The sequence below is a fragment of the Periplaneta americana genome, chromosome 17 (genome assembly GCF_040183065.1).
Source record: "Periplaneta americana isolate PAMFEO1 chromosome 17, P.americana_PAMFEO1_priV1, whole genome shotgun sequence".
Classification (NCBI taxonomy): domain Eukaryota; kingdom Metazoa; phylum Arthropoda; class Insecta; order Blattodea; family Blattidae; genus Periplaneta; species Periplaneta americana.
This window is the reverse complement of record NC_091133.1, coordinates 107,219,459-107,245,560: the sequence shown is the minus strand read 5'-3', so window position 1 is coordinate 107,245,560 and position 26,102 is coordinate 107,219,459. Positions and strand designations below refer to the sequence as shown.

General features: G+C 37.1%; 1 protein-coding gene across 2 annotated transcripts in view; it reads right to left on the bottom strand.

Moving 5' to 3' along the window:
- Positions 1–641: 641 nt before the first annotated feature.
- LOC138693240 (insulin-like peptide receptor) overlaps positions 642–26,102 on the bottom strand; it is a 147,724-nt gene continuing 122,263 nt past the window's right edge. For both annotated transcript variants that reach the window (XM_069817055.1, XM_069817054.1), the window contains exons 15-22: positions 21,858–22,108; positions 19,699–19,850; positions 17,000–17,161; positions 13,922–14,081; positions 10,918–11,125; positions 9,431–9,771; positions 4,761–4,897; positions 642–1,567 (exon numbers count right to left, since the gene is read on the bottom strand). In XM_069817055.1, the coding sequence (XP_069673156.1) occupies positions 1,151–1,567; positions 4,761–4,897; positions 9,431–9,771; positions 10,918–11,125; positions 13,922–14,081; positions 17,000–17,161; positions 19,699–19,850; positions 21,858–22,108 (1,828 nt within the window). In that variant the 3' untranslated portion in view covers positions 642–1,150. The remainder of the gene's footprint in view (positions 1,568–4,760; positions 4,898–9,430; positions 9,772–10,917; positions 11,126–13,921; positions 14,082–16,999; positions 17,162–19,698; positions 19,851–21,857; positions 22,109–26,102) is intronic.

Below are 26,102 nucleotides of genomic sequence, written 5' to 3'. Positions count from 1 at the left end.
TGTGTGAAAATATAAAATAATTCTGCCATGAAACACATGAGCACACACAGACGCACGAAGGTCTGCTGTTATATTCCAAGACCTGCTGTTACAGCTTCGACGAATCCAAAGCATCAGTTTTATTCCGGCTGTGCAGAGACTGAATGACATTTAGAGAAGTGTTCGCCAGGAAATTATTGAATATTCCAAAAATAGAGTTTATCATAAAAAAAAGTCTCGTGGAAGAGGCCACTTATGCCTCCAGAACTAAGGAGCTCTATTCATAGGTTTTAACTTTTGGAAAGTTGGTAATTATTGTGGCTGATGAATTTGATACTTTCTAGTTATTAAAAATAATAGTATATACACATTATTTGTACTTGAGTTTCGTTTAAGACTAAAATTTGTTTGTTATATATATAAATTTGCATCACAACTGTAATACCAAACATTGCTATGTTCCTAATGCTGATATCTTGCAACTTCTTCAACCTACAGGCCAGTAATTTACGGCATATTTTATACAGTCTGTTTTCTGTCAATACTTCTTTTGAAGAAAATCTACGATATTCTCGTCCCTTTTTAAGCTCGAATTCCAGTTCTTCACTTTCTTTGTTTTGTATTCTGTAATACTGTTTTTATGTCCGTAAGCAACACGTAAGCTTTAAGATACACTCAAATCAGTAAGACAGATAGACAGACAGACAAAGAATCGGACAGAGACAGGAAGGTGGATGAAAGAGACAAAGAGAAAAAGAAAAATTAAGAAACTATAAACAAGAAAGAAATATGACAAAATAAATAAGGAAAATAACAGAGAAAATATAGAAATAAAATGGATATATAAAAGTGAAAAAGAAAAGGTTAAGAAACAGGAAATGAAACAAAAGAAGAAAGAAAAACAAAAGGCATATTTACAAAATAACAAAGAGAGATATAAAGAGACAAAGATATGGACATGAAAACAGAAAAAGGCACGCACAAAGCGAGGCAAAGATCTAAAATACTACTTACACACTCTTACTTCAAGTTAAATTCGTAAAACATGATCACGTAGCGAACTTCGATTCACAGAATACAATTACAAATCCAGGAGCAAGGAATTTAAGAGCGCCAGCGTCAAACAGCTAATACAGTAATTTTGCAGATTATAAAAATCGCTGGGTTCACGTCAGCAGAATGTGCTGGTCTGTCGGTTCGGAGAGACGCGGTCCTGCCCTCGGAGACCGAAAACGCTGTGGTATGAAGGAGGCTGTCCCCAGTCGTTGTCATCGTCTCCTTCAGTCAGGCAGAAGTTCTCCCTGTGGTGCGGCCCTGTCAGGGGCACTGAGGGATCGTCCGTTATATCTATATGGAGAGACGTGTACAGCTCCTGGCCCTCCTCACTGTGGTAGAACGACACCTTCTCAAAGTCGGATGATACATCTGGCAGCAGAAATGTCACTATCTCCATGAATGGAGGGCGATCCCCTGGCCTGTGCTGCCAACACAGCCTCATCAGCTGGTACAGGCGGTCAGGGCAGTTCTCTGGTCGTGCCATAACACCCCCGTCAATCACGTATCGCAGCACCTGATCATTGGACAGGCCCTGCAACACGTGGTGTCAGCCATTAATGAAACCAGTGCTCTGAGGTTGTGATACAAACAGGGATGTAGTGGAGGTGGAGCGGAGTGATGCTCCGGCACTGTGTTCGAAGGTGGAGCGGAGCTCTGGCACTGATTTGGAATTTTAAAATCAGTTTTGACATCACAATACTTTCCCAGCTAACGATATCTTAAATGTCAGAATATTTAGTGATTAACTGATTACATTTTCTGTGCTTCCTTTAGAAAATCGGAACAAATTCGGAAGTAGAGGGTCGCGAGACCAGTATAAGAGACAGGACAACCACCTAATTAAACTTTATAGTGTGCCTGCGCGAAATGACCACATTCCTAATTCACTTTCGTTTCGTATCGTATTTAGTTAGTTTTCGCGTCTTTGTATGATACAGGAGATGTCTATGGGTTACTTACCGAAATGTGTTGTGTTTGTTTCCCAGTTATTTTACGAAGTGAATTTTAAACAGTTAATTTACTATAAATTATTTTAATGTACCGAAGTACATATGATATTTCCATGCAGATATTCTGCGTCATCATACGATGAAAGAGTAATGGAACGGAGAAAAATTCTCTCCGGCGCTGGGATTTGAACCCGGGTTTTCAGCTCTACGTGCTGATGCTTTATCCACTAAGCCACACGGATACAACTCCAACGCCGGTTAGAATCATCTCAGATTAAGCTCCAACTCTTGGGTTCCCTCTAGTGGCCGCCCTCTGCACTACGTCATGTGTGGACTTCGGTCCTGCGTTCATAGACATCTATGACGTAGTGCAGAGGGCGGCCACTAGAGGGAACCCAAGAGTTGGAGCTTAATCTGAGATGATTCTAACCGGCGTTGGAGTTGTATCCGGTGTGGCTTAGTGGATAAAGCATCAGCACGTAGAGCTGAAAACCCGGGTTCAAATCCCGGCACCGGAGAGAATTTTTCTCCGTTCCATTACTCTTTCATCGTATAGTTAATTTACTGCCTATATCGTGACTAAAAGACTGCTTCAAACTTTTGTTTTTATCTATTGTCCTTCAGTAATATGAAACAAAATAAACATAGACAAAAAAACATTAACTTCTTTCTTTTCTCGTGCCATTGCTGTTACTAGTGGAATTACAACAGCTTTCGTCTCCTGATATTGTTTATATCTTAAGCCCATCGCTTCTAGTTGATAAACCTACTAATTCAATCAGATATACTGTTATGAAAGATACAGATAGTTCCAGTATGACTGCGAAGAATATTCAATGTCATAATGTTAAAAATAGTGAAAGCAAAAAGCCGGCCTGCAAAGTGAGTGGCCGAATATATGGAATGAAAAAAATGTGTGGTCAAGAAAAAAAGAAGCTTATCCATTGATTGATTGATTGTAAGCAATGTAAGCTAGGCTGTAAAGTGTGTCATGAAGTAACTATATTAGGTGCATTTAAAAAAAGAGTGTATTTCTGTATCTAATGAATGGCACTCATATTCAGTGAATTATTACGGATCGAACAGATCAGATCAGATCAGATCAGATCAACTTAAGTCACTACGAAAAAAAAAAATCATTGAACACAAGAAATGCAGTGCTCATAATATAGCACAAAAAATTATTCATATGTCTGAAAAGCAATCAAATGAAAATGTTGGCGAATAAACGAGTGCAGCTTATTATATTGCGCAGAATAATCACCCTTACAGTGACCATTTAGGTTTACTTGAGCTTCAGAAGTAGATATTGATTGGTTTTGCCTTGCATTCTCTTTACAGTCTTACTTTATGGCATTTCTTTCTTTGTCTTATTTTTTTTTTTTGCATCCAAACCTTCCCCTTCCCCAAAAGTTAAAAAAAACAAAGAGCTCCGGCACTGTAAAGTCTGGGACTACAACCCTGGATACAAATGACTGTTTCATCTGTAGTATCCTCTATTTTTTGAAGGCACGACCCACTTTTGGACAAGACTTCTGCTTGCAACCCTTCCTCCTCCGGAAAATACTAAAAAATTGTTGTATAAAATCGTACTTTGGGTGGTATTCACTAGTTTTGAATGAAATTATAATTACTTGGATTTGTGTTTTTCGAATGGAGTCAAGAACCCCTACTGTACCCTCCCAATTTTGTTACAATGAAACGAAAGCTATTTTATGAATAGCCCTCGTAACTTGTCTCGTGAGTGACCCCCAAGTTCGTGTTTTCTTCCACAGATGGAGTTACTAGGCACAAACGCAACGACATTTTATTTACATAACTTAACAATTCTTCAGTATATGAACTATTTCTTCATTGTTCTATTTATACACTTTTAACACTTACATAATCACTGATTGATTTTATAACTCTTTACTGTGTTAATATGAAGAAATTACCTGGCTGTAGTTTTGAAGGGATGTTCTTCACTGTCTTTGACTAGACTTCGGACAATGAAGAACATTACTTCGAAACTAGTCTGCCAGGTAATTTCCTCATATTAACACAGTAAAGAGTTATAAAGTCAATCCACAGATAGTAACAATATATTTCTATCACAAAAAAGAGTAATTACAATAATAGTAGGTGCCAAATCTAGGGAATCGTGTAGGGCTATTTTAAAAAAACTAGAAATAATGCCCATGGCTTGTCAGTATATCTTTTCATTAATAAGCTTCCTCGTATGTAATCGTGTAACTAATTCAACAGTTCATAGCATAAATACACGTCAAAAAATGACTTTCATATTCCATCGGCAAGTCTATCGTGCTATCAAAAAGGAGTGCGTTATATGGCAGTAAAAATTTTTAATAGCCCCCCTATGGATATAAAAAATGAAACTCAAAACATAAAATTATTTAGGGCCAAATTAAAGAAGTACCTAATTTCTCACGCCTTCTATTCAGTAGGTGAATTCATGACATTCAATAACACTTCATGAAATTGATACTAAAACTTTGTGTTGTACTAGTAGACTATATTGTAAATCTCGTCTATATATATTTCATCTAGACTGTGACTATAAATTAAGATTTTATAATAGTATTAAGTTTTTTGACTTGTTCCATATTCTAGTTGTAAGCATGTATGAATACCATGGAATGTTAATAAATACAATACAATACAATACAATACAATACAAAGGAAGCTTCGACATATTTTGGATAGCTTTCTTGTTAGACTAACATCTAGAATGAAAAAAGATTGTGCTCTTCTAAAAATTATGCTGCAACTCACTTGGTATGGTTGCGATGCCAGAGTGGCCATTTCCCATAGCACCACGCCATAGCTCCATACATCTGAGTAGCTTGTGAACACACCGTCCTTCAGGCTTTCCGGTGCCATCCACCTCACAGGCAGCAGCCCCTTGGTGCCTGTAACACACCGGTGCAATGAATGATGTGATTGCATATACATCACGATAGGAGACCTGTTTGTCTATTGACGATCTACAACAGTGGTATTCAATCTATGGTACATGTACTCCCAGGGGTATTCCATTCACCATTACATAGTATTTAGTGGGAATACTTCCTCTGCCAGCAACAGAAACAGTTACTTGTAGCATCGAGTGCTTTTCCCAACTTGTAAAATAGTCACTACTTACTTTCAAAGAATTACGGAAATTTAAACCTGTGCACCATTCATTCCTTGTCCTTACTGTTCGTGTGGCTGTACTGTCTAACTCTGTGCAAAATATCTTCTATGAGCATCAAAAGAAAATGTGTTACTTACTTACTGGCTTTTAAGGAACCCGGAGGTTCATTGCCGCCTCACATAAGCCCGCCATTGGTCCCTATCCTGAGCAAGATTAATCCAGTCTCTATCATCATATCCCACCTCCTTCAAATCTATTTTAATATTATCTTCCCATCTACGTCTCGGCCTCCCCAAAGGTTTTTTCCTTCTGGTCTCCCAACTAACACTCTATATGCATTTCTGGATTCGTCCATACTTGCTACATGCCCTGCCCATCTCAAACGTCTGGATTTAATGTTCCTAATTATGTCAGGTGAAGAATACAATGCGTGCAGCTCTGCGTTGTGTAACTTTCTCCATTCTCCTGTAACTTCATCCCTTTTAGCCCCAAATATTTTCCTAAGCACCTTATTCTCAAACACCCTTAACCTATGTTCCTCTCTCAAAGTGAGAGTCCAAGTTTCACAGCCATACAGAACAACCGGTAATATAACTGTTTTATAAATTCTAACTTTCAGATTTTTTGACAGCAGACTAGATGACAAAAGCTTGTCAACCGAATAATAACAGGCATTTCCCATATTTATTATGTGTTTAATTTCCTCACGAGTGTCATTTATATTTGTTACTGTTGCTCCAAGATATTTGAATTTTTCCACCTCTTCGAAGTATAAATCCCCAACTTTTATAGTTCCATTTCGTACAATATTCTGATCACGAGACATAATCATATACTTAGTCTTCTCGGGATTTACTTCCAACCCTATCTCTTTACTTGCTTCAAGTAGAATTTCCGCGTTTTCCCTAATCGTTTGTGGATTTTCTCCTAACATATTCACGTCATCCGCATAGACAAGAAGCTGATGTAATCCGTTCAATTCCAAATCCTGCCTGTTATCCTGAACTTTCCTAATGGCATATTCTAGAGCGAAGTTAAAAAGTAAAGGTGATAGTGCATCTCCCTGCTTTAGCCCGCAGTGAATTGGAAAAGCATCAGAAAAGTGCTAACAAAAGTATCGAAAAAATGCAACTAACTGAGAGGTTTGGAAAAGGAGAAACTGTGAATCATGTCTTATCAGAATAGGAGATTGACGTTACAACTGTGCGCGATTTAATCAAAAACAAGGCTAAAGTATATAATGTACGAATACTATGTATGCTTACAACACGAGACCTTTACTATCCCTCTCTCTCACAAGCAAACATTCTGATGGGAGCAAATAAAAAAATTAAATTTTTTTTCTTCCACCATGTTAATAATGTCAAAAGATGTGCTTATACAAATTTTGGCCACTCGACCGCAATTACGAGGGCCGTAAAAAAATAAGTTCGCCAGGGGCCGCTGACAGAAAAAAAAAAAACAATTTCATTGGACAAATTTATTGGAACGGACACAGCAATTGTTGAGCTATTTTTCAACATATTTTCCATCGGAACTGAGACATTTCTCATATCATAGGATCGACAGAGAGAGGTGCAGATGCAGTGAAACGCTGGTTCCGTTCTGAGGCGGCTGACTTCTACGACACAAAAATTGATCCCATGGTATGACAAATGTCTCAATTCCAATGGGGGATATGTTGACAAATAGCGCAACAATTGCTGTATCTGTTTCAATAAATATTTCCATGATATTGTGCTTTTTTTCTATAAACGGTCCCAGGGAAAATCACTTTCTGGACGGCCTCGTAATTGGGGTCGAGTGGCCAAAATTTGTATAAGCACTTGTTTTTTAATTATTAACATGGTGGAAAAAAATAATTAACTTTTTTATCTGCCCCATCAGAACGTTTGCTTGTCAGCAGACAACCATCAGTGGCGTAGCGTCAATGTAAGCTAAAAAGCTTAGCTTCCCCAGTTAATAATAATTTCATACTAAACCTGCAGTTTATGGACAAAATCATTTATTAATTTTAATCGAATTTATATTTACGTGTTAAATACTGAGATGCAGCAGCTCAGGATGATTTGTGATGCAGCAATAAACAAGAAACCTGCACACACCAGCTTCCAAGCAGACTGGTTTCTTCTGTATAATCCACCCCGCAGATTTTCCATCCCTTTCTAACTAAACTACCCTAGTCGCAAGGCTCGCAAGAAGCTAGCTTTAACATTTAAAATAAGTAGTTTCCGAGTTATCCCTTTTCGTCAGTTGTGTTCAGTTGAAGTGTCAGTGTGCTTTGTGGCTGATATAATAAATAATGAGCGAAATAACAGTTCCTGACACTAATTTACTTGAATTTTTGAGGACAATTGTATTATCAAGACTGACTTACGAACAAAAGTGTGATTTAAAAAAGAAATGACTGACTCCCTTGCTGTCAATGAAGGACACAACCAAAAGACAGACGCATACTTACGTAATGATACTAATATTGTGATTTTTCTAAGTATGACAGGGAGTGAGCTAATGTCATACTTATACGCGTCTATTTGTTAAGAGGTATGTGTAAACCATGAAATCATATTTTACTACGTATCATTTGAGGTCATGCCTTATTGGTGTTACTTACGATGTTCCAACCAATCTCGACTGCTGACTTGACATTGACTACTATTTATTTTAAGACTGTATTTTTGTAATATGTTCTCTCATATTGCATGAAAGACAACTTGAGTTAGCTTCCCCTGCTCAAAATTTCATGCTACGCCACTGACAACCATTACAAGGCGTTCCATTGGACTTTAAAACCCTTCTTTGATAAAAGGACTTGAATTAGTGAACTTTAAGATTCACTATCTAGCGTGTTGCGAGACGCAAGACTATGGAGGAAATTACAAAACTGTTGACCAATGGTCAGTATTTCTTGACTCGCGAGTCAACCCCTTAATAGGCAAAGAGGTAAGGCATGATCTCCCTCCCCTTAGCCATCACTTGTTTATTCAACGTAAAGAAATTGGGTATCCTTCCCTCCTACTTTCCCTCTGCATTTTATATGACGTAATTTTTGCCGACCATTGCTGTAGACTTTAGTATTATGCATTTAATTTATGAAAATCTTCATGGTACGGATTATCCGAATTTTTTGGTTATCCGTTCAGTCCACCCCTTTCATTCCCATGGATAATATCGATTATTGTGATTTTCTACTGACTGACCTCAGTGTCAACCAGTCGCAAAAATTACAACGTGTTCATAATTCTTGTATTTGCTTTGCCTGCGATGTCCATCGCACTGACCACATTACCCCATCCTTCCAAACTCTAAACTGGCTGCGGCTTAACGAACGTAGAAATTTTCATTCTCTTGTTCTCCTTTTCCAAGTCCTTCACACTTCTACACCTACCTACCTTGCCTCCCATTTCAGTTACCTGTCATCATATCATAATCTCTTCACATGCACGCAAAATAGCCGCATACTAGCCATACCAACACATAAGACATCATTGTATTCATCATCATACACAATCTCGCTCTCGTGCTTGTGGAATACCCTACCCAGTGACATCAGAGACTGTCGGAATTTAGTAGCGCTCAAAAGCAAACTTATTAAGCATTTTCTTACTGCATAGAGTAGGTTTAATTTGTACTTAATCAATAAGAGAAATGCTTCTCTCTCCTTAACTTTTACAATAAACTGTCTAGCTTTTATTAATCAGTTAACCTTTTAGTACTTTGATTTTTATTGTATTTGTAAATTTAATATTAATTGTAATTATAATTGTAATTGTATTCTTAATATTGTAGTTGTAATCCCCTGGTAGAGGGGAAGAGAAGGCCTGATGGCCTTATCTCTTACTTACTGGCTTTTAAGGAACCCGTAGGTTCATTGCCGCCCTCACATAAGCCCGCCATTGGTCCCTATCCTGTGCAAGATCAATCCAGTCTCCACCATCATATCCCACCTCCCTCAAATCAATCCTAATATTATCCTCCCATCTACGTCTCGGCCTCCCCAAAGGTCTTTTTCCCTCCGGCCTCCCAACTAACACTCTGTGGTCGTGCCGGAGAATCAGTCCCATTCCGAGGCTTATTGTTAGGTTTCGTAACAAGCTATTTTTTACGGTGATGGGTTGTTAGCCCTTCGCCCAACCCCCAAGCTGGAGGACCACCCATCATCTTATCTCTACCAGGTTAAATAAATAAATAAATAAATAAATAATAGAAGTTCTACTGTATATGGAACCCCTACCACCACTATACTTACGTTGCCTGGCTCAATATGGTAGATGACTGAACACGTAATGCACTTGCTCTGTCAACTCACCTTTTCGGTAGTAGTCTGACTCGTAAATGTCTCGCGTCATTCCGAAGTCCCCAATCTTCACAGTCAGGTCTTCGGCCACCATACAGTTGCGAGCCGCTAGGTCCCGGTGAACGAACTTCTTGGCAGACAGATATGCCATTCCGTCAGCTATCTCGACTGCCATCTGCAAGAATCTCTTCAGAGTTGGGGGCTGCCTCTTCTGTTCGTCACTGACATCCGGGCGGTGTGAACGCAAGTATGACTTGAGATCTCCATTGGCCATGAGCTCCATGATGACTAGCACGGGTTGGCCCTGTGACACCATGCCGATCAGGTGCAAGATGTGATGCGTGTTGAATGCCCTGCACAGATTAGAACAGCATACTCAGCAACACAAGCAGAGTTCACAAAGAAATTCATCATATTCTGCGGTTGAGAGGTTACCCGCTCATTATTAACAGGAACATGCTGGTGATTACATTGAAGGAATGCAAATGTATTTTTCAAAGTTCAATAATATGTTCGTACTGTCTATGTTGCCCCTACTTTATTTACAACCCTTGTAGTACAGTGAAACTTCCCAATAACGGACACCATCGGGAAAAAATTTAATGTCCGTTATTGAGAAGTGTCCGCTATTTAGAAAATCGTTAGTATGTACTGTATACAGTACATTAAAATTTCTCATACATATATTCAACACTATATTTTACAGTACAGTACAGTACAGTAGACAGTGGGATTGTGAGATTGTTTACAGTATTCATCGAGAGAGAAATCTTGTTTGCTCTAGCACGGCAGAACCATTCATATGTTAAATTGTCAATGGCAAGCCCCTGAGTTTTAGGAAAGCTCTTTTTGTGTTCTCATTTGCATTCTCAGTGTATGATTTTAAAATAACATCCTTGTTTTTCAAAATTTCACTAACCTGAGTTTTTCCCACATGAAACTTTGTGACTGGCTCACGAACACTTAATTTCTCCTTCTCACTATGCTTTACAATATCCACTTTCTCTTTTAGTGACAAACGTTTACGTTTTCGTGACTTTTTAATGTGACTGTACTTCCGAACACTCAACTTGGCAAACTAAGAAAGTACGGACTGCTCACGTACAGTATCACAACTAACAACTGTTCTGCTTACCTTCAATGAAGTACAAGAACGTTCAAATACACGATAATGATTGTTGCAAAGAATTCTGTTAGAATTCCGTTTAATTTACAACCTTCTTTTTCTTTTTTTTTCTTTCACACTGTTCGTTATTTGGAAGTTTTAATTGTTGTTGGAGATACATTTCAGTGTCCGCGTCCGTTATTGAGACTGTCCGCTATTTGGAAGAATTTTATCATAAGGGCCAATGTTATTTTGCAGGGGAATTTTAAAATGTCCGCTATTGAGAGGAGTCCGCTATTGGGAAGTGTCCGTTACGGGAAGTTTCACTGTACCAGACCTGACAGGATGTCTTCTTTGTTCAAACAAGTGGATTAGCCACAACTAAGCTACTCACTTCATGACAGAGGCTTCGTTGAGGAACTCGCTGCGCTCCCTGTCCGTGGCATGCTCATTGACAGTCTTCACAGCACAGCGCATCTCCGGGTGTCCAGACACCACATCGCGCACTATGCCCTCGTACACCATGCCGAAGCTGCCCTGGCCCAGCTCCCGCAGCAGCTCCACTTTCTTGCGGGGCACCTCCCACTCATCGGGCTCATACACTGCAGCACATAAACCACACATGCTATTCAGGGTCTGTAAGATTATAACAGAATAGAATATGGAGGACAGCTAGGAAAGATGATGAGCTCTAAGTACCAAGGTTACTGTCAAGTGACGAAGTTCTTTCAGTCTGATTATCTAGAAGAGAAACGGTCTGCGAGTATATAATCAAATTCTTCTGCAGTTTTCTTTTTGGTGCCGTAGAACTACGTCTTTGTGTTCAGCATCGAAGGTCGCAAAAAATAAAATAAAATAAAATAAATAATTTATATAATATCTCAGATAATACCGAATTGCACGATAAAATTATTCAGGTAAATGAAATTCTTAACTTAAAGATTTAATCCGTATTAATTAATATCATCCCCATAAAACTTTATTAAATTATAACTACCTACTAAAAATACAAAAAATAATATAATTAAAGCTAATCTAACTTCATAAGAAATTGTCTGAGCAACAGCACTTGAAATTATACGATGAAAGAGTAATGGAACGAAGAAAAATTCTCCCCAGCACCGGGATTTGAACCCGGGTTTTCAGCTCTACGTGCTGATGCTTTATCCACTAAGCCACACCGGATACCCACGCCGGCGCTGGACAGAATCATCTCAGTTTAAGTTCCAACTCTTGGATTCCCTCTAGTGGCCGCCCTCTGCACTACATCATAGATATCTATGAACGTAGGACTGAAGTCCACACATGTGCTGAGGTGCACTCGTTATGAGTGACTAGTTGGCCGGGATTTTTCTCCGTTCCATTACTCTTTCATCGTATGATGACGCAGAATATCTGCATGGAAATATCATATATACTTCGGTACATTAAAATAATATACTTGAAATTATGTCCAAAAAATGTTACATAGAATCCCTTATAACTTTTGAACGAATAAACATAGCAAAACGAAAATAATACTCCCTCTGTTCCAAAATATGGTGTAGAAAGATGTCATTAATTCCATTCCAAAATATGGTATACATTTGTTAAAGTTCTCAGTAATATAATGTAACTAATAATACATCTTCTAGATACTTATTTGTTTGATAAATTAACATAAGAAAAACATAAAAATAAGGTACATTTCATTCTCTGTGATGTCAAATTAATAAAAGAAAAAACAAGCATTGTTTTGAGAGAGATAAATTAACATAAAAACTGCAATAAATTACAACTCGTTTTTATAAGACTATTGTGCCTTAGATATTCTATCCGAAATTGATTGAATTGGTGTTGCATTTTCTGCAACAGGAACACCACAGCAGTTGCCCATTTGATTTCTGTCCATAATGAACTATTTAAATATTAGTTTGATGCACTACAAAAGACTAGAAACATTCACAACTGCTCTGTCTGATAGTCCCTTCACTACTGAACAGAATACCACACCACGAAACATTTTGTGCACGCAAACGCAATAATCAAACTTATTCTTGTTTGTTAGTATACCATATTTTGGAATGGAGGGAGTACTTCCATATAGACAAACCGTAAACATCTGCACGAAATCGTTCTATGAGTTTAAAATCTTCAAGACAATTGAGCAGACTGTCACCTGTAAAATATAGTCTGTCATCAGTTTCTTGAATGCAAGAAATGTGAAAACAGCAGATATTCATCAGTAACTTTGTGAGGTGTATGGAGAAAATGCTATAAGTGATTCAATGGCATTCATTCTCTTCCGTCCATTTTGTATAATTAACTGTAAAATGAAAATTATTGCTTTTTTATTGTTAACGTCTTTTGTTTCCTTCAGTGCTTCAGACTTACAGATGAAAAACTCGGAGTTTTATTGTCATCTGGCACCAATATTACATTTCTATCTCAATTCATTAAAAAAATACAATCCTCTGAAACTCATCATGACTTTTGTGCGAGATCGTGCGTATTTGCTTGGTTTCCACACAAAACCAATCTGCAGAAAGTCTAAAATTCCATATTCAGTATTCCCAACCTAACACACACAACAATTTCCCTCTTCTTACCGCTTAAGTGACATATTCATTTTACTGCTTTAGGCTTTTAACATATTATTTTTAGAGATGTTCAATATAGTAATAATTATAAATTGGAAACTTACCACTGCAATTTCATCTAAATTGCACTGTTAATTATTGTTTTTAAATATTTGCAAAAATTAAGTAAACTCTACAACTCCACTAAAGTTACTGCATTCGTGATGCAAGTAACACTAAGGAAGCCGTGAAAAAATCAACAAGATTCCAAATGCCGATGTTATTACTGCAATATGTTATATAAATAATATTGTTAAAATATTAAAATGAAAAATAAATCATTACATAACCTTACTGTTTGTTTTAAGTTCGCATTTATAGACTGGGGGGAAAAAAAGGACAGACGTATATCACGGCCTGCTGGAGTATAGTAAACACAGAAAACATTTTAAAGCAACAATGTTGAACATAAATATTTTTGTTTTGCAAATTTGCAGTCATTGAACAGAAACCAAGATGGAGATTTCATTGCAACTAATTAGAAATTCGTCTTTCAGGTATGTAATAAACGATCTTCGCACAAAATAATGTACGATACACGAGCGGTATGTTTTCTTTCAATTCTCGGAAATTAAAAAAGCTCAACTACGTTTCGCTTTTTCAAACTTTTCCTCGAACATGAAAACTTCAACATACCGCTCTTGTAACGCATATTACTATTGGGACACAGTGTATTTAATTAAATTAAACTAAACTACATCTCACAGAACTTCTCAGTGATCAAACAGGGGCCTCTCAGTTGAGAAACCACCATTTAAGTAAGCTATAGGTATAACTCACCTGTGTACTCGGGGTTGACGGTTGTGATGAGTGTCAACGTTTTGACATTTGGCTTTGAGTACCTACGCCGCAGATACACAACAAGGCATGCTACGGCTGCTACCACTGCCGTGCCCACCAGCGCCCCCACCAAAGGCTCCATGCCAACAGATGACTTGGACTGCAACAACAAGATATGGGTCAACAGCAGTGAGAAGCAAACCTGTGGCTTCTTCGTAATTTGTAATTTGACTCCCAAGGCTGAACTTATTACTGTTACTTCTTACTATGTATACCTGTGAATATATACAGAGTGGAAGTGGTAAGTGCAGCCTGAAGGGTGTTGTAGAATACATTAAAATAAATAAAAATATGTATTATTCGTTTTGTAATTAAGTGTATGATTAATTAAATAAATAGGCTGAAAGTCTGCGAAGTTTGGCAACAGAGCATCACCGGCTCACCTAAACATACGAACTCGCCCTCAATAGCAGCATTTCATCCCTCAGTCACTGCAGTAGGTCCATTTTATTTTAAAATTGCAAAGGGATAAATTATTCCGTATCAGTTTCTCTAATGATAAGAGTAAAAATCAGAATTGTACGGATAATACTTACCGAGTAAAACAGTATTAACATATAGGGAAAAATTATTTTTTTCTGAGAAAAGTATTCACTTGAGACTAATATTGTATTAGAATTTTTTGTTGCACTCTAGCCAAGGAATAAGCTGCTAAAATCTGCAAAGTTATTATTACTTTTACCTTGTTTTTATTATTTTTAATAGCTACACTAAGGTTACCAGATGTCCCTGTTTCCTGGGGATAGTTTCCGTATTTTTATTTTTTTCCCGGACAAAATTCGTCCCTGGGATGTCCCAGAATTTAATAATTTGTATTTTTTTAATAGCCTGCGCTAAGGTTACCAGACATTCCTGTTTCCCGGGGATAGTTCCCGTATTTTTATTTTTTTCCCGGACAAAATTCGTCCCTGGAATGTCCCAGAATTTAATAATTTTTTCCCCAGTTTTCAGTGTTTAATATGGTTTAATGATACTTGCACATTCCTATGGATTAATTTTTTCTAATGCAAATTTTCCGCTTTTCCATGATATCAATCAAAACTGAAGGTGAGGACGTAAGTGCAGTCAAGTCTTACATATTGTTATCAAGGTTAATAAAAATTTAAATTTAGGGAAGAAGAGACATTTAGTCCATCATAAATTAAGCAACTTTTAGCATCTTCAGAAGAAGTGGTTCTTATTCCACAACAGAATTCTCAATGTCTCTTGTGAACTTTATGAAAAAATTGTAGAATATTTCAAGAAAATATCTATGGAATGATTACAGCTCATATCTCCAGAAAGAAACGGTCCATTATTTTTCTTCAAATGTAGATGGACTTGACCTAATGAAGATGGTTTATTTGGCGAAATTTCTTGCTTGAAGAAATATATGAGTTCAGAGAAAATAGCAAAGTGGAATGAAGAAAATGCTACTCTTTCCTCAAAATGAAATAAAATGTTTAAACTTTTATCTGAGAAAATGATTCCCTGTGCACAACTTCAGAAATTCATCTAACTCTGTGTCTTTCTGGAAGTAATGCTTCAGAAGAGAGAGTTTTTTTTCTTCAGTGAACATGTGGACATTTCAAGATTTCAAAATGAATTTAGAAACTGTTCGAGCCATGCATGGTATCTTAACCGACTACAACATGACCTGACAGGAATTTTCTGCAAAATTGAGATCCAGAAAACGTCTGCTTAAAATATTCTTTCTTCTGAAAAATACTAGTAGTTTAGGTAATAGGCGAGTAGAATAACTGTTTTAGTATGTAAATAGAATGAATATTTCAATTCTTTAAATTGTGCAGCAACAATACACGTGAATGGCAAACACGGAAATGTTAAAAGTAGTTTTTTTTATATGCCGATATCTCTGTCCCTGGAAATTGTGAAAAAATCTGGTAATCTTACACTATGCACATTCAGTCTCAAATTCTATCCGTCACAACTAATCTGTCGACATAACTACTTTACACTTAACAAGTTTTGTATCAGACCAAACAGACAACGTGCTTGAAGTCAGAGTTGTGGTATAGGTGGCATTTCGAAGTTCAAATCGATAAAAAAACCAAAGTAATATTGGACCAAGGTGTGCTGTAAGCGACATTTTTTTTTGTCACAGCTCCAAGTTCCAAGTAGTTCCAAGCAACAACGAGAACCAAACTCTACGCCCATTCTTGTATTAAAATATAAGATTTTTTAAAGTAAAATATACTCACCACTAGGGCTAGGATTTTGATGAAATTGCATCTTTTTTCTAGTAAGCCAGAAACATTGCTGCTTTAATATTTATATGTTATGTGATAAACTAAGTGTTTTAAGACATATTTGTTAGGGAATTTTTTTTTTTGCATTTTTTTTGCCGGTTTTAACTCATAAGAGCATTTTTTGTTTTATTCGGTTATTTTTTTTAGGCATTTTCATTTAATTTTGGCCATAAATCCCCATTATATATGTAAAATAATGTTTATTTCCTTTGATATTTTCTCTACATATTTTGTCCATTAATACCCATTATTTTGTAAAATATTTTAATCGATTTTGTACACAAATATTGTCATTTTAACGTAGTACACCCCCACGTAATGGATCAGTCCAACCACTCCTTCAATATAGACTCCTCTGTGCCTGCTAGTTCCGGATAAGAGTGGCCTTGTGGTGGACTACATGGAACTACATCAGGTAAAATAATTAAAGTGTATTACTTAGAAAAAATATGTAAAATTATATAAACTGAAATGTTGGTACTAGAATTTAATTTAATTACTTGTCTAAATATTAACTAGTACAAAACCTCTTTTCCTACTAAGCCAATTATGTAAGATCAATTTTTAGAGCATTTTTAAGGGAATTTTTTTAAAGATTTTTAGGTCATAAATGCATTGTTTTTAGACATTTTTTTCATGATTTATAGGTCATCAAAATCCTAGCCCTACTCACCACATTGATCTACAACTTCAAACTGAAACATCTAAACGAGTAAACATTCTTCAACTCAATAACTGTGAGGATAGGTGTATGCTACATAGAGCTCACCTTTATGTAGAAGAAGCGGGGTTCTGTGAAGTCCCCATACCCAGCAAGGGACATGGCCCTCACGCGCAGGCTGTAGTTGCCAGGCTGCAGTCCGCGGAGTCTGTACGAGCTGCCATTGTTGAGGAACTGGCTGCGAGTGATGCATTCCACTATGGGACTGTACTGTAAGACACAGACATAATTTCATAGCCTATTCATGCACTCTTGACTACAAGATGCTACAGACAGTAAGTATGTGAGAGTTTTTATTTTGTACTTCGTTCCCGCGAATTGCAAGCTTTTCCAAGTTTAAGTAATGATGTCAGGTATCTATAGAAAATGAAGCATGAAAAAAGAGTAACGTTCATTTATGTAAAATATTAAAGTATTTTACTAATCTTGTGGTACCGTACATTTAACATGCCTCACATGTGGCTAATCGGCGATATATGCAATGGAGGGGAAAAGGAACTGGCCACCCTATCCCATTATCTCCTGGCCTAGATGGCTACGAGACTACAGACAGCACCGGCTCCCCTCTTGGCGCATGCGCTCTGCTTTGTTGATGGGTGGGAGGGAAGAGTCAAATGTGTTTTCACGCGGATTCTGACTAAGTGGTATTTTTGTGCTTGTTTTGCTGTGTTTCTGTTATAATAGAAAGTTTTAGTATTTTTATGTTTGTTTGTTTTATTATGTATGCTTGCGTTTGTGGTGAAAATTTTGGGTACGGTACAGTAATTTAAATAATAGAAAGTTTTATTACCTGTTTTTTTGTTTTACTACGTTTGCTTACTATGCTTGCGTTTGTGGTGAAAATTTTGCGTAATTGAGATTTGTTTTATTTCACGTGTTATGGTTCCACGCAGTTTTTGTTTATATAATATAGTATAAATTATTGACATTAGGCCTACATATTTTATGTTTCGTTTCGCAGTACATCGTGATTTGATTTTGGTGTTTGTGCAGTTAACTTTATGAGTTTATATTACATATTATGTATTAGGGCCTATAGGTAATAGGCTCTAGACTAGTGAATTTTTATTATCTGATGCATTGAACATAATTACAATTTAAAAAATGATATAGATATGCGTGTGGAAAGAAGTGAGCTTCTGTATGGAGGCACGTGTTGTATAGGCTTAATAGGGCTATTGTATTTTATCACGCACCGTACCATATCACCACAAAACTAAAGACTAAGAAATCGTATTGTGAATGATTAGTTCTTTTACATGAACATTTTAAATCCAGCTTTGAAAACTACGGCGTCATTCCAAGGTACGTGCTGTATTTTGTTATTTTAGAAAATAAGCATATTCTAATATGCCTTTAATGATCATTATTCCTATTTTAACATTTACATTATATATGACGTAAGTTAGATTACAGTAAACATAAACACTTAGATACTGTTAGTACCAAGAATTATTTTATTTGCCATTGCAAAATAGATTTAACTTTAAATATCACTAAATTTATTTCGCTATATGCAAACCTAATACCAAACACCTACTTCCCACAGCATTATACTGCTGAAACATCTTTCTTCACTCTCTTCCACCAACAAATTGCAAGATTTAAATGCCCGGTAATAAAGCAAACTTTAGTGCGCATGCGCCAGCCGAGAGTCGGTGCTGTCCGTAGAGTCTCGTTAGATGGCTCATAAGTGGTAGGCCTATCATGAAGTTCAGACCTGTCTTCGGACAGTTGACTAACAAGAACATACGAGTCTCCTAAAATCAAACTGCACTTTCTCTTAATTATGAATATGGGATTGAGGCAGTGCTTTTCTTCCGGAGGAAAAGATGGTGGTAATCTGTGTAGCATTATAATAGCGAACGGGGAGATGATTAGTGTCTAGTGCACGGAAATTTTGTCGTTTTTAACCTCCTTTTCGTCCAATTTTAAAGTTTTCAAGGCCTAAGCTGAATTAATGTTAAAAACATAATTATTAACACATTTTTTCGCTGTAGTACCAACTTCTTTACTGTGTTTTTCGGTTCCATCATGAAATATACAACAAAAGGGTGCTGGAACGCTGTTCTGGCACATTCCACCAGAAAAAAAGGACTGGATTAAGGGTATGTTTCAGTGCAGAATTAGCACCTAAAAAAAACTGATGAGTTGGGCGAAATAAATGAATATATGAACATTTTCGATGTTTCAATATTGTAATTTAGAACCATTTTCTTGATTTTAAATTTAAATTATTTAGCATTAGGCCTACCCCTTACTTCAATCATAAAGTAGCCATTTTTCTGATTAAAAATCTGCAATTCAGGCTATTGTGTCAGTAACATCAGGAGACAAAGCGACAAAAATTTGTCTCAAAATTAATTTCTACAAAAACAGACAAAAATAGTCGCTTTACAACGGATACCTTCTCACTGTGGATTGGAAGGAAATAAAAACGCAGACATTTTGGAAAGAAAGAAACCACAATCCAACAAAAATTTCATAATAAGATTTCGTAGTATTCAGCAAAATTATTAATAAAGAAACATTATAAACGAACAATATTAAATAATAACAGAAGTGTTAGTGAAAATAAATCTTTGTGCGAAATTAAAAAAAAAATTAGTAACTGGACAAGACTGTTTGGCAGTGCATCTCTTCAGAAGTGGGATTTATATACCACCAAAATGTGTTCTCTGCACAACTATGAATGTGCAGCACATACTAAACTGCAAAGCTACCAACATTTCAGAAGCAACACTCACTTCAGGGTGATCAGCGCTCCTGTACTCAATTTGGTATGTAATGATAGCGCCGTTGGGTGATGCAGGCTCCTCCCACATGAGATCCACAACTCCGAGGCTGTTGTTCACCACTCTCACCACGAGCTGCGAGCTGTTGACGTTGTCTGCTCCCTCTGTAATAAAGTTCATGTTTGCATGCATTACCGGTACATATTACTACATCTAACTCAAAACTGAAATGATAGTTAGGCAAGCAGTAGCGAGGTGTATGAGTAGATAGGGTAGACACTGTCTGCCCTGTAATACCTCTGAATCTTTTAATATTATGTCACTGTAGGTTAGGGTTGCCAACTTTTTTTTAAGAAAATATGAGAGACTAAAGAATCAACAAAATTTTACACTCATAAAACATTGGAAAATTATTCCGTTTAGTTAGTAAAATACCGGTACAACTTTATTGTAGACTTCGGCAGCTAGGCTTAAATTAAGATTATTTTGAGATAGAATTTATAGTGCGTAATAGTTGCAGTCGACTGTAGTTTGCAGTTCTGATTTGATTAGATGTCTTGTGTCCCTGTTTCGAACATCCGTCCAAATATTTTTATGAGATGAAACACCCTCTTTGTGTGAGTATTACTACTTGTGCTTAGAATAAAACTCGCCAGTTTTTTTCCCCCAAATTTATAACATTAACACTGCTTGATTTTAAATGTATGAGCACTAAAATCCATTTCTGGAAAGCACTGCCGTCTAAAAGAAGTTGCACATTTTAATGCATCTCTTGAACAACAAAATTCATCATGTAAACAATCATGGGAAACATTGTGAATCTCCAGTGATTTATATTGGGTGTGCAGTGTGTTGTAGTGAAAGTGCAGTGAGCTTCAAGCAAATTCTGAGAGTTATAGTGGCAGAGAAATACGTAAGTTAGATTTACAGTGAAAGGGTGTGAGTTACAGCAAACGTGCTAAAATAGCTTGCAATAAGGTCTAGGTTAGCGATTTCGAGGTTAATATAGTAAGTACGAGTCCATGGAATAATAAGGGTGTAAATGATGCTTTGTTATTTGAAGTGTTGTATCAGTGAAGAAGTGTGTTGTGTCAGTAAAGTGTGTTTGTATCAGTGAAGTTTTATAGTTCATAGTGGTAATGCAAAGTATTTGAACAGTGAAATGTTTTTGAAGTGTTAGTGAAGTAGGATAGTGTCAGTGAAATGTGTCGTAGTTTCAGTGCAGTGAGTGAGTTAAGAGCGAAATGAGTGTAGTGCTGAAAAGTACTTATGCATGTGTGAACATATAATATATACTCGTGGGTTTAAGTTCGAACTTAGGGTTAAGATACAAATTAGATTTACTTTAAAATATTACTTTAGGTAATCATGCTTTATTTAATTTAGGATGCTCCTTGTTAATATAATTACCGGTATACTGTTATTATCGTTATTATTACTATTAATTATATTATTATTATTATTATTATTATTATTATTAATTGTAATTTATTATTAATTGCCATTATTGAATGTAATTAGTTACCACTGCCACCGGGTATTTACCCACTTGCAGTGTTAATAAATACATACATATATCATTCACAGCAGAATAAAATGTTTAGAATAATGATTTTTACATTATGAAAAAATAAAGGTGAAAAATGCTCGAAGAAAAGAAAAATACGAGAGCTGGGAGACTGTTAAAAATTAGGGGCGAATACGGGAGATCCCGGGAAATAAGGAAGGGTTGGCAACCCTACTGTAGGTCTAAAGTAAAGTAGAATGTGCGTTTCGTAAAACCCCATTGGCAAGACGAAAGAGATAATGACGGTGAAATGAACCCAGAGTCCAGCTGAAAGTTATCCAGCATTTGCTTTTATTCGGTTGAGGGGAAACCCTGGACAAAACCTGAACCAGGCAACTTGTCCCAACCACAATTCGATCCTGGACCCGCTAATTTCGCAGTCAGACATGCTGGCCACTACTCCAAAGCAGTGGACTTGCCTGGCATGGCCATCATCAAGTGTTCTGATTTCTAGCATCCTCAAGTTCGTCCATCATCCTGGACAGCTTGAGTGATGCTTGATTCACCAAAGAGCCCATTTTGAGTGACATACACACGCATGGGCATGTCTCATCCCTCCCCCCCACCTCTCTGCAATCTAATTCAACTCAGCTTATATGCTCACCCAGTGGAAGAGTTCTGCCCATCTTCAGGCTCTTACGCGAGCAGTTATTCTTCGTGGAACCATGATCCTCAGGCACGCTCTCGCGGCACGCCTCTACAGAGATTACATACTCTGTGAAGTGGGCCACGTTCTGCACCACAATCTGAATCTCTCCATACACCACGCGCCTGAAGTTGTCTCTCACTTCAGAAGACACTGCACTATCCTGGCTTGTCGTTTCCACAAGTTGTTCCGTTGTTCCTTCCACGTACCTGAAAGAGACAGGTTATGCATTCTACTTTACTTTTGTGTATGTCTTGGAAAGACCCTATTGCCAGTTAACGAAACTTACAATATGCACAATGACGTTCCTTCCAATGTAGGAAATGTAATTTTAAATAATAACGTCTTAGATAAACTTATTGTGGACAGAGATTGTGTAAGTTAAGGCATAAAACAGGGAACAGTATCATCTTCAAATTTGTTAATAAGATCACAATGAGAAATCATGAGTAAGCAAGCAATGGCAATTATTTTCTTCTAAGAATAAAATGATATGCATTGAGTGGAAAAACACGAAACTCTTATCAGATGAAAAAATAAACAAGCGAATAAATATTTTAACTAATTAATAATTCATGTTGAATCTTTCGTACATACTTTTAACACTTGAATATAAATAATTGATTAAATGGCGATCTTACTCGTGTTAATTGTGTGTTGAAATGTGGTGTCAAATACCAATACATAAACAAAATACACCCAAAACTCCAATACACACTGGAACTCGAAAACAATAACTCCATAAATTTCTTAGACATCACCATAACAAAAGTTGATAACAAACCCACCTTCAAAATATACAGAAAACCAACCACCACCACCACCACCACCACACACATACACAACACATCTAATCACCCCACACAACACAAACATGCTGCATTCAGGACAATGATACACAGATTACTCAACATACCCATGAGCTAACAACACTACAATGAAGAAGTGAACACAATCAAATACATAGCACAAGAAAATGGTTACAACCCAAACATAATAGACAACATCATAAGGAAGACAAAACAAAAACTCAACAAACACAAAAACACACAAAAAATAACACAAACACAAGAACACAAGAAATACATCACACTAAACATACGAAAACGAAAACACACACAAGATCGCATCCTCATTTAGAAAACAGAAATATAACATAGCATACAGAACAGAAAACACACTACAGACATCTCAACACACAAACAAATAAATACAACCACATAGGCGTATACAAACTCACATGCAATAGTTGCGACAGTTTCTACACTGGACAGACAGGCAGATCATTCCAAAAACTCAACAAACACAAAAACACACAAAAAATAACACAAACACAAGAACACAAGAAATACATCACACTAAACATACGAAAACAAAAACACACACAAGATCGCATCCTCATTTAGAAAACAGAAATACAACATAGCATACAGAACAGAAAACACACTACAGATATCTCAACACACAAACAAATAAATACAACCGCACAGGCGTATACAAACTCACATGCAATAGTTGCGACAGTTTCTACATTGGACAGACAGGCAGATCATTCCAAACTCGATACAAAGAACACATTAAAGCAATAACCAGAGGACACAATGCATCTACATATGCCGAACACGTAACTAATGCTAACCACACATACAATACAGACATGGAAATCCTACACATACAACTCAAAAACCAAAAACTCAACACACTAGAACAATATGAAATATACAGACACACAAAACACACCCTGATCAAATTCTCAACACACAGATCAATTTCAGAACACACACATTATTTGACACCACATTTCAACACTTTTCAACAATCGAATGCACCCACACAACAGGCAGCGAAGTTCGAGATGACGCCGAGATCTAGTAGGCTCTGAGGATGGTGTGAAGAAACACCGAAACAACTGTAAGCCGCACATGCTTACACAATTAACACGAGTAAGATCGCCATTTAATCAATTAATTAAAACAAATGAATTGAATAAAATTAATTAATTAATTAAATCTTCTTCTTCTTCCCTTCAAATATTAGTAAACTGAAGACAAGAAATTAACTAAACACTTTTCCTCCACAGTAGGGGCAGAAAGAATAGGCAGGTTTCTGGTAGTACAGAAGAGCACACCATGCCATAACATTTCCTATGGTTTATGCCTGACCTGTGTACCTATACTTGAGTGTCGTAGTTGTTCATCCATGCATAAGAAATTATTTCACTGACCGAGAAGTAATTCCTTCTAACACTACGGGACTGTTGGTCTGTTCCTTGCCCGTTCACTGTCTGGGACTTCACAACGAAAAGCAGAAATAATTATGTATACCGGTTCCAGTACAATACCTGAACCCAAATTTACATGCACTAAAAGTTAAGAATGCCATAAAGTGTTTTACAGTGAATATGGGATCTGTTGGGAGGTTTTTTGGCCTAGTTCACAAGACGCCAAAACCTAATAATACGAGGGGGATCCAGGAAATAACGACCGTTCGCGCATACCCGCCGCGCAGCTGACTCCCCTTCCATGTTTGAAGGTCAACTGGCTTCCTTAACATGTGTTCTCATAATGTTGTGAGAACTGGTTGCAACAAGTCGCCATTGTGCATTTTGTGTTACTTCAAAATGAACGACGTGATTGATAATCCCGCCGACTGTGAGATGAGGAGTGTGATTCGATTTTTGAATGCCAGACATTTGAAACCTGCAGAAATTTACCGGCAATTGAAAGAAGTGTATGGTGATACTGTAATGAATGAAAGAAATGTGAGAAAATGGTGCGAAATGTTCAACAATGGGCGAACAAATGTCCACGATGAAACTCGACACGGATGCCCATCACTCATCACAGAAGACCTGAAGACTAAAGTGAACGACAGAATCTTGCAAGACAGGCGCACATCACTCGACGAATTGCATATTGCCTTTCCTGACATTTCTCGTTCTTTGCTTGATGAAATTGTGTCGCAACATCTTGGCTACCACAAGAGCTGTGCACGATGGGTTCCACGGCAACTGAGTGACCAACACAAAACTCAGAGAATGGCCTCAGCATTGACATTCTTGATGCGATATCACACAGATGGAGACGCCTTTCTTGATCAAATTGTGACTGGTGATGAGACCTGGGTGTCTCACAACACCCCAGAGACCAAGCGCCAATCACGTCAGTGGCATCATCCCTCATCACCCAAGAAACCGAGAAAATTCAAACAGACTCTCTCAACACAAAAAGTCATGGCTACTGTCTTTTGGGATCGCAAAGGTGTTCTTTTGCTGGATTTCATGCCAAAAGGCACTACGATCAATGCAAATCGTTATTGTGAGACTTTATGAAAACTACGGCGAGCCATCCAAAACAAGAGGCGAGGAATGCTTTCGAGAGGAGTTGTGCTTCTTCACGACAACGCCCGCCCGCACACTGCTGCTTCAACTCGAGTATTGCTGGATCAATTCGGTTGGGAAATCTTTGATCATCCGCCCTATAGTCCAGACCTTGCTCCTAGCGATTTTCACCTTTTCACTAAGCTGAAAGACTTTCTGGGTGGTACGCATTTTGGAAGTGATGAAGAGTTGAAGAAGACAGTGAACACCTGGCTTAATGAACTGGCGGCAGAGGAGTATAACACGGGAATTCTAAAGCTAGTGAACAGATACGACAAATGTTTAAATGTAGGTGGTGATTATGTAGAGAAGTAAAGGAAGCTTCAGTTATGTAACAGACTTTGTTTTTTCAAATAAATATATATTTTTTTAATTATTACAACAAAACGGTCGTTATTTCCTGGATCCCCCTCGTAGAAAACTGACAAGGACTGGGGAATGCATAGAGTAAACCGTACATTAACTTCTAAGTGTGATTAAGACCGTTAATGGTGTAACAAGCTCTTTTCTATAACAGTGAAACTGCTACATAATGCTATATTTCTACACACAACAAATCAGCCATTTTAATAGCTATAACATTTTGCAACAAAATTTAATTTATACTTGCATTATAAATCCGTTTCGAACAGTGAATTAATTCAAGAATCTTTGTATTCTAATTAAACAGAGACGTGCAATGACAGGAAATATGAATTCCTAAATACATAATGCAAACATATTAATCCAGCCAGTGCAGTGCTAATGTATGGAGCTGAAACATGGAGCCTGACCAAACAAGACAAACATAAATTGATATTCTTCGAAAACAAAATGTTAAGAAA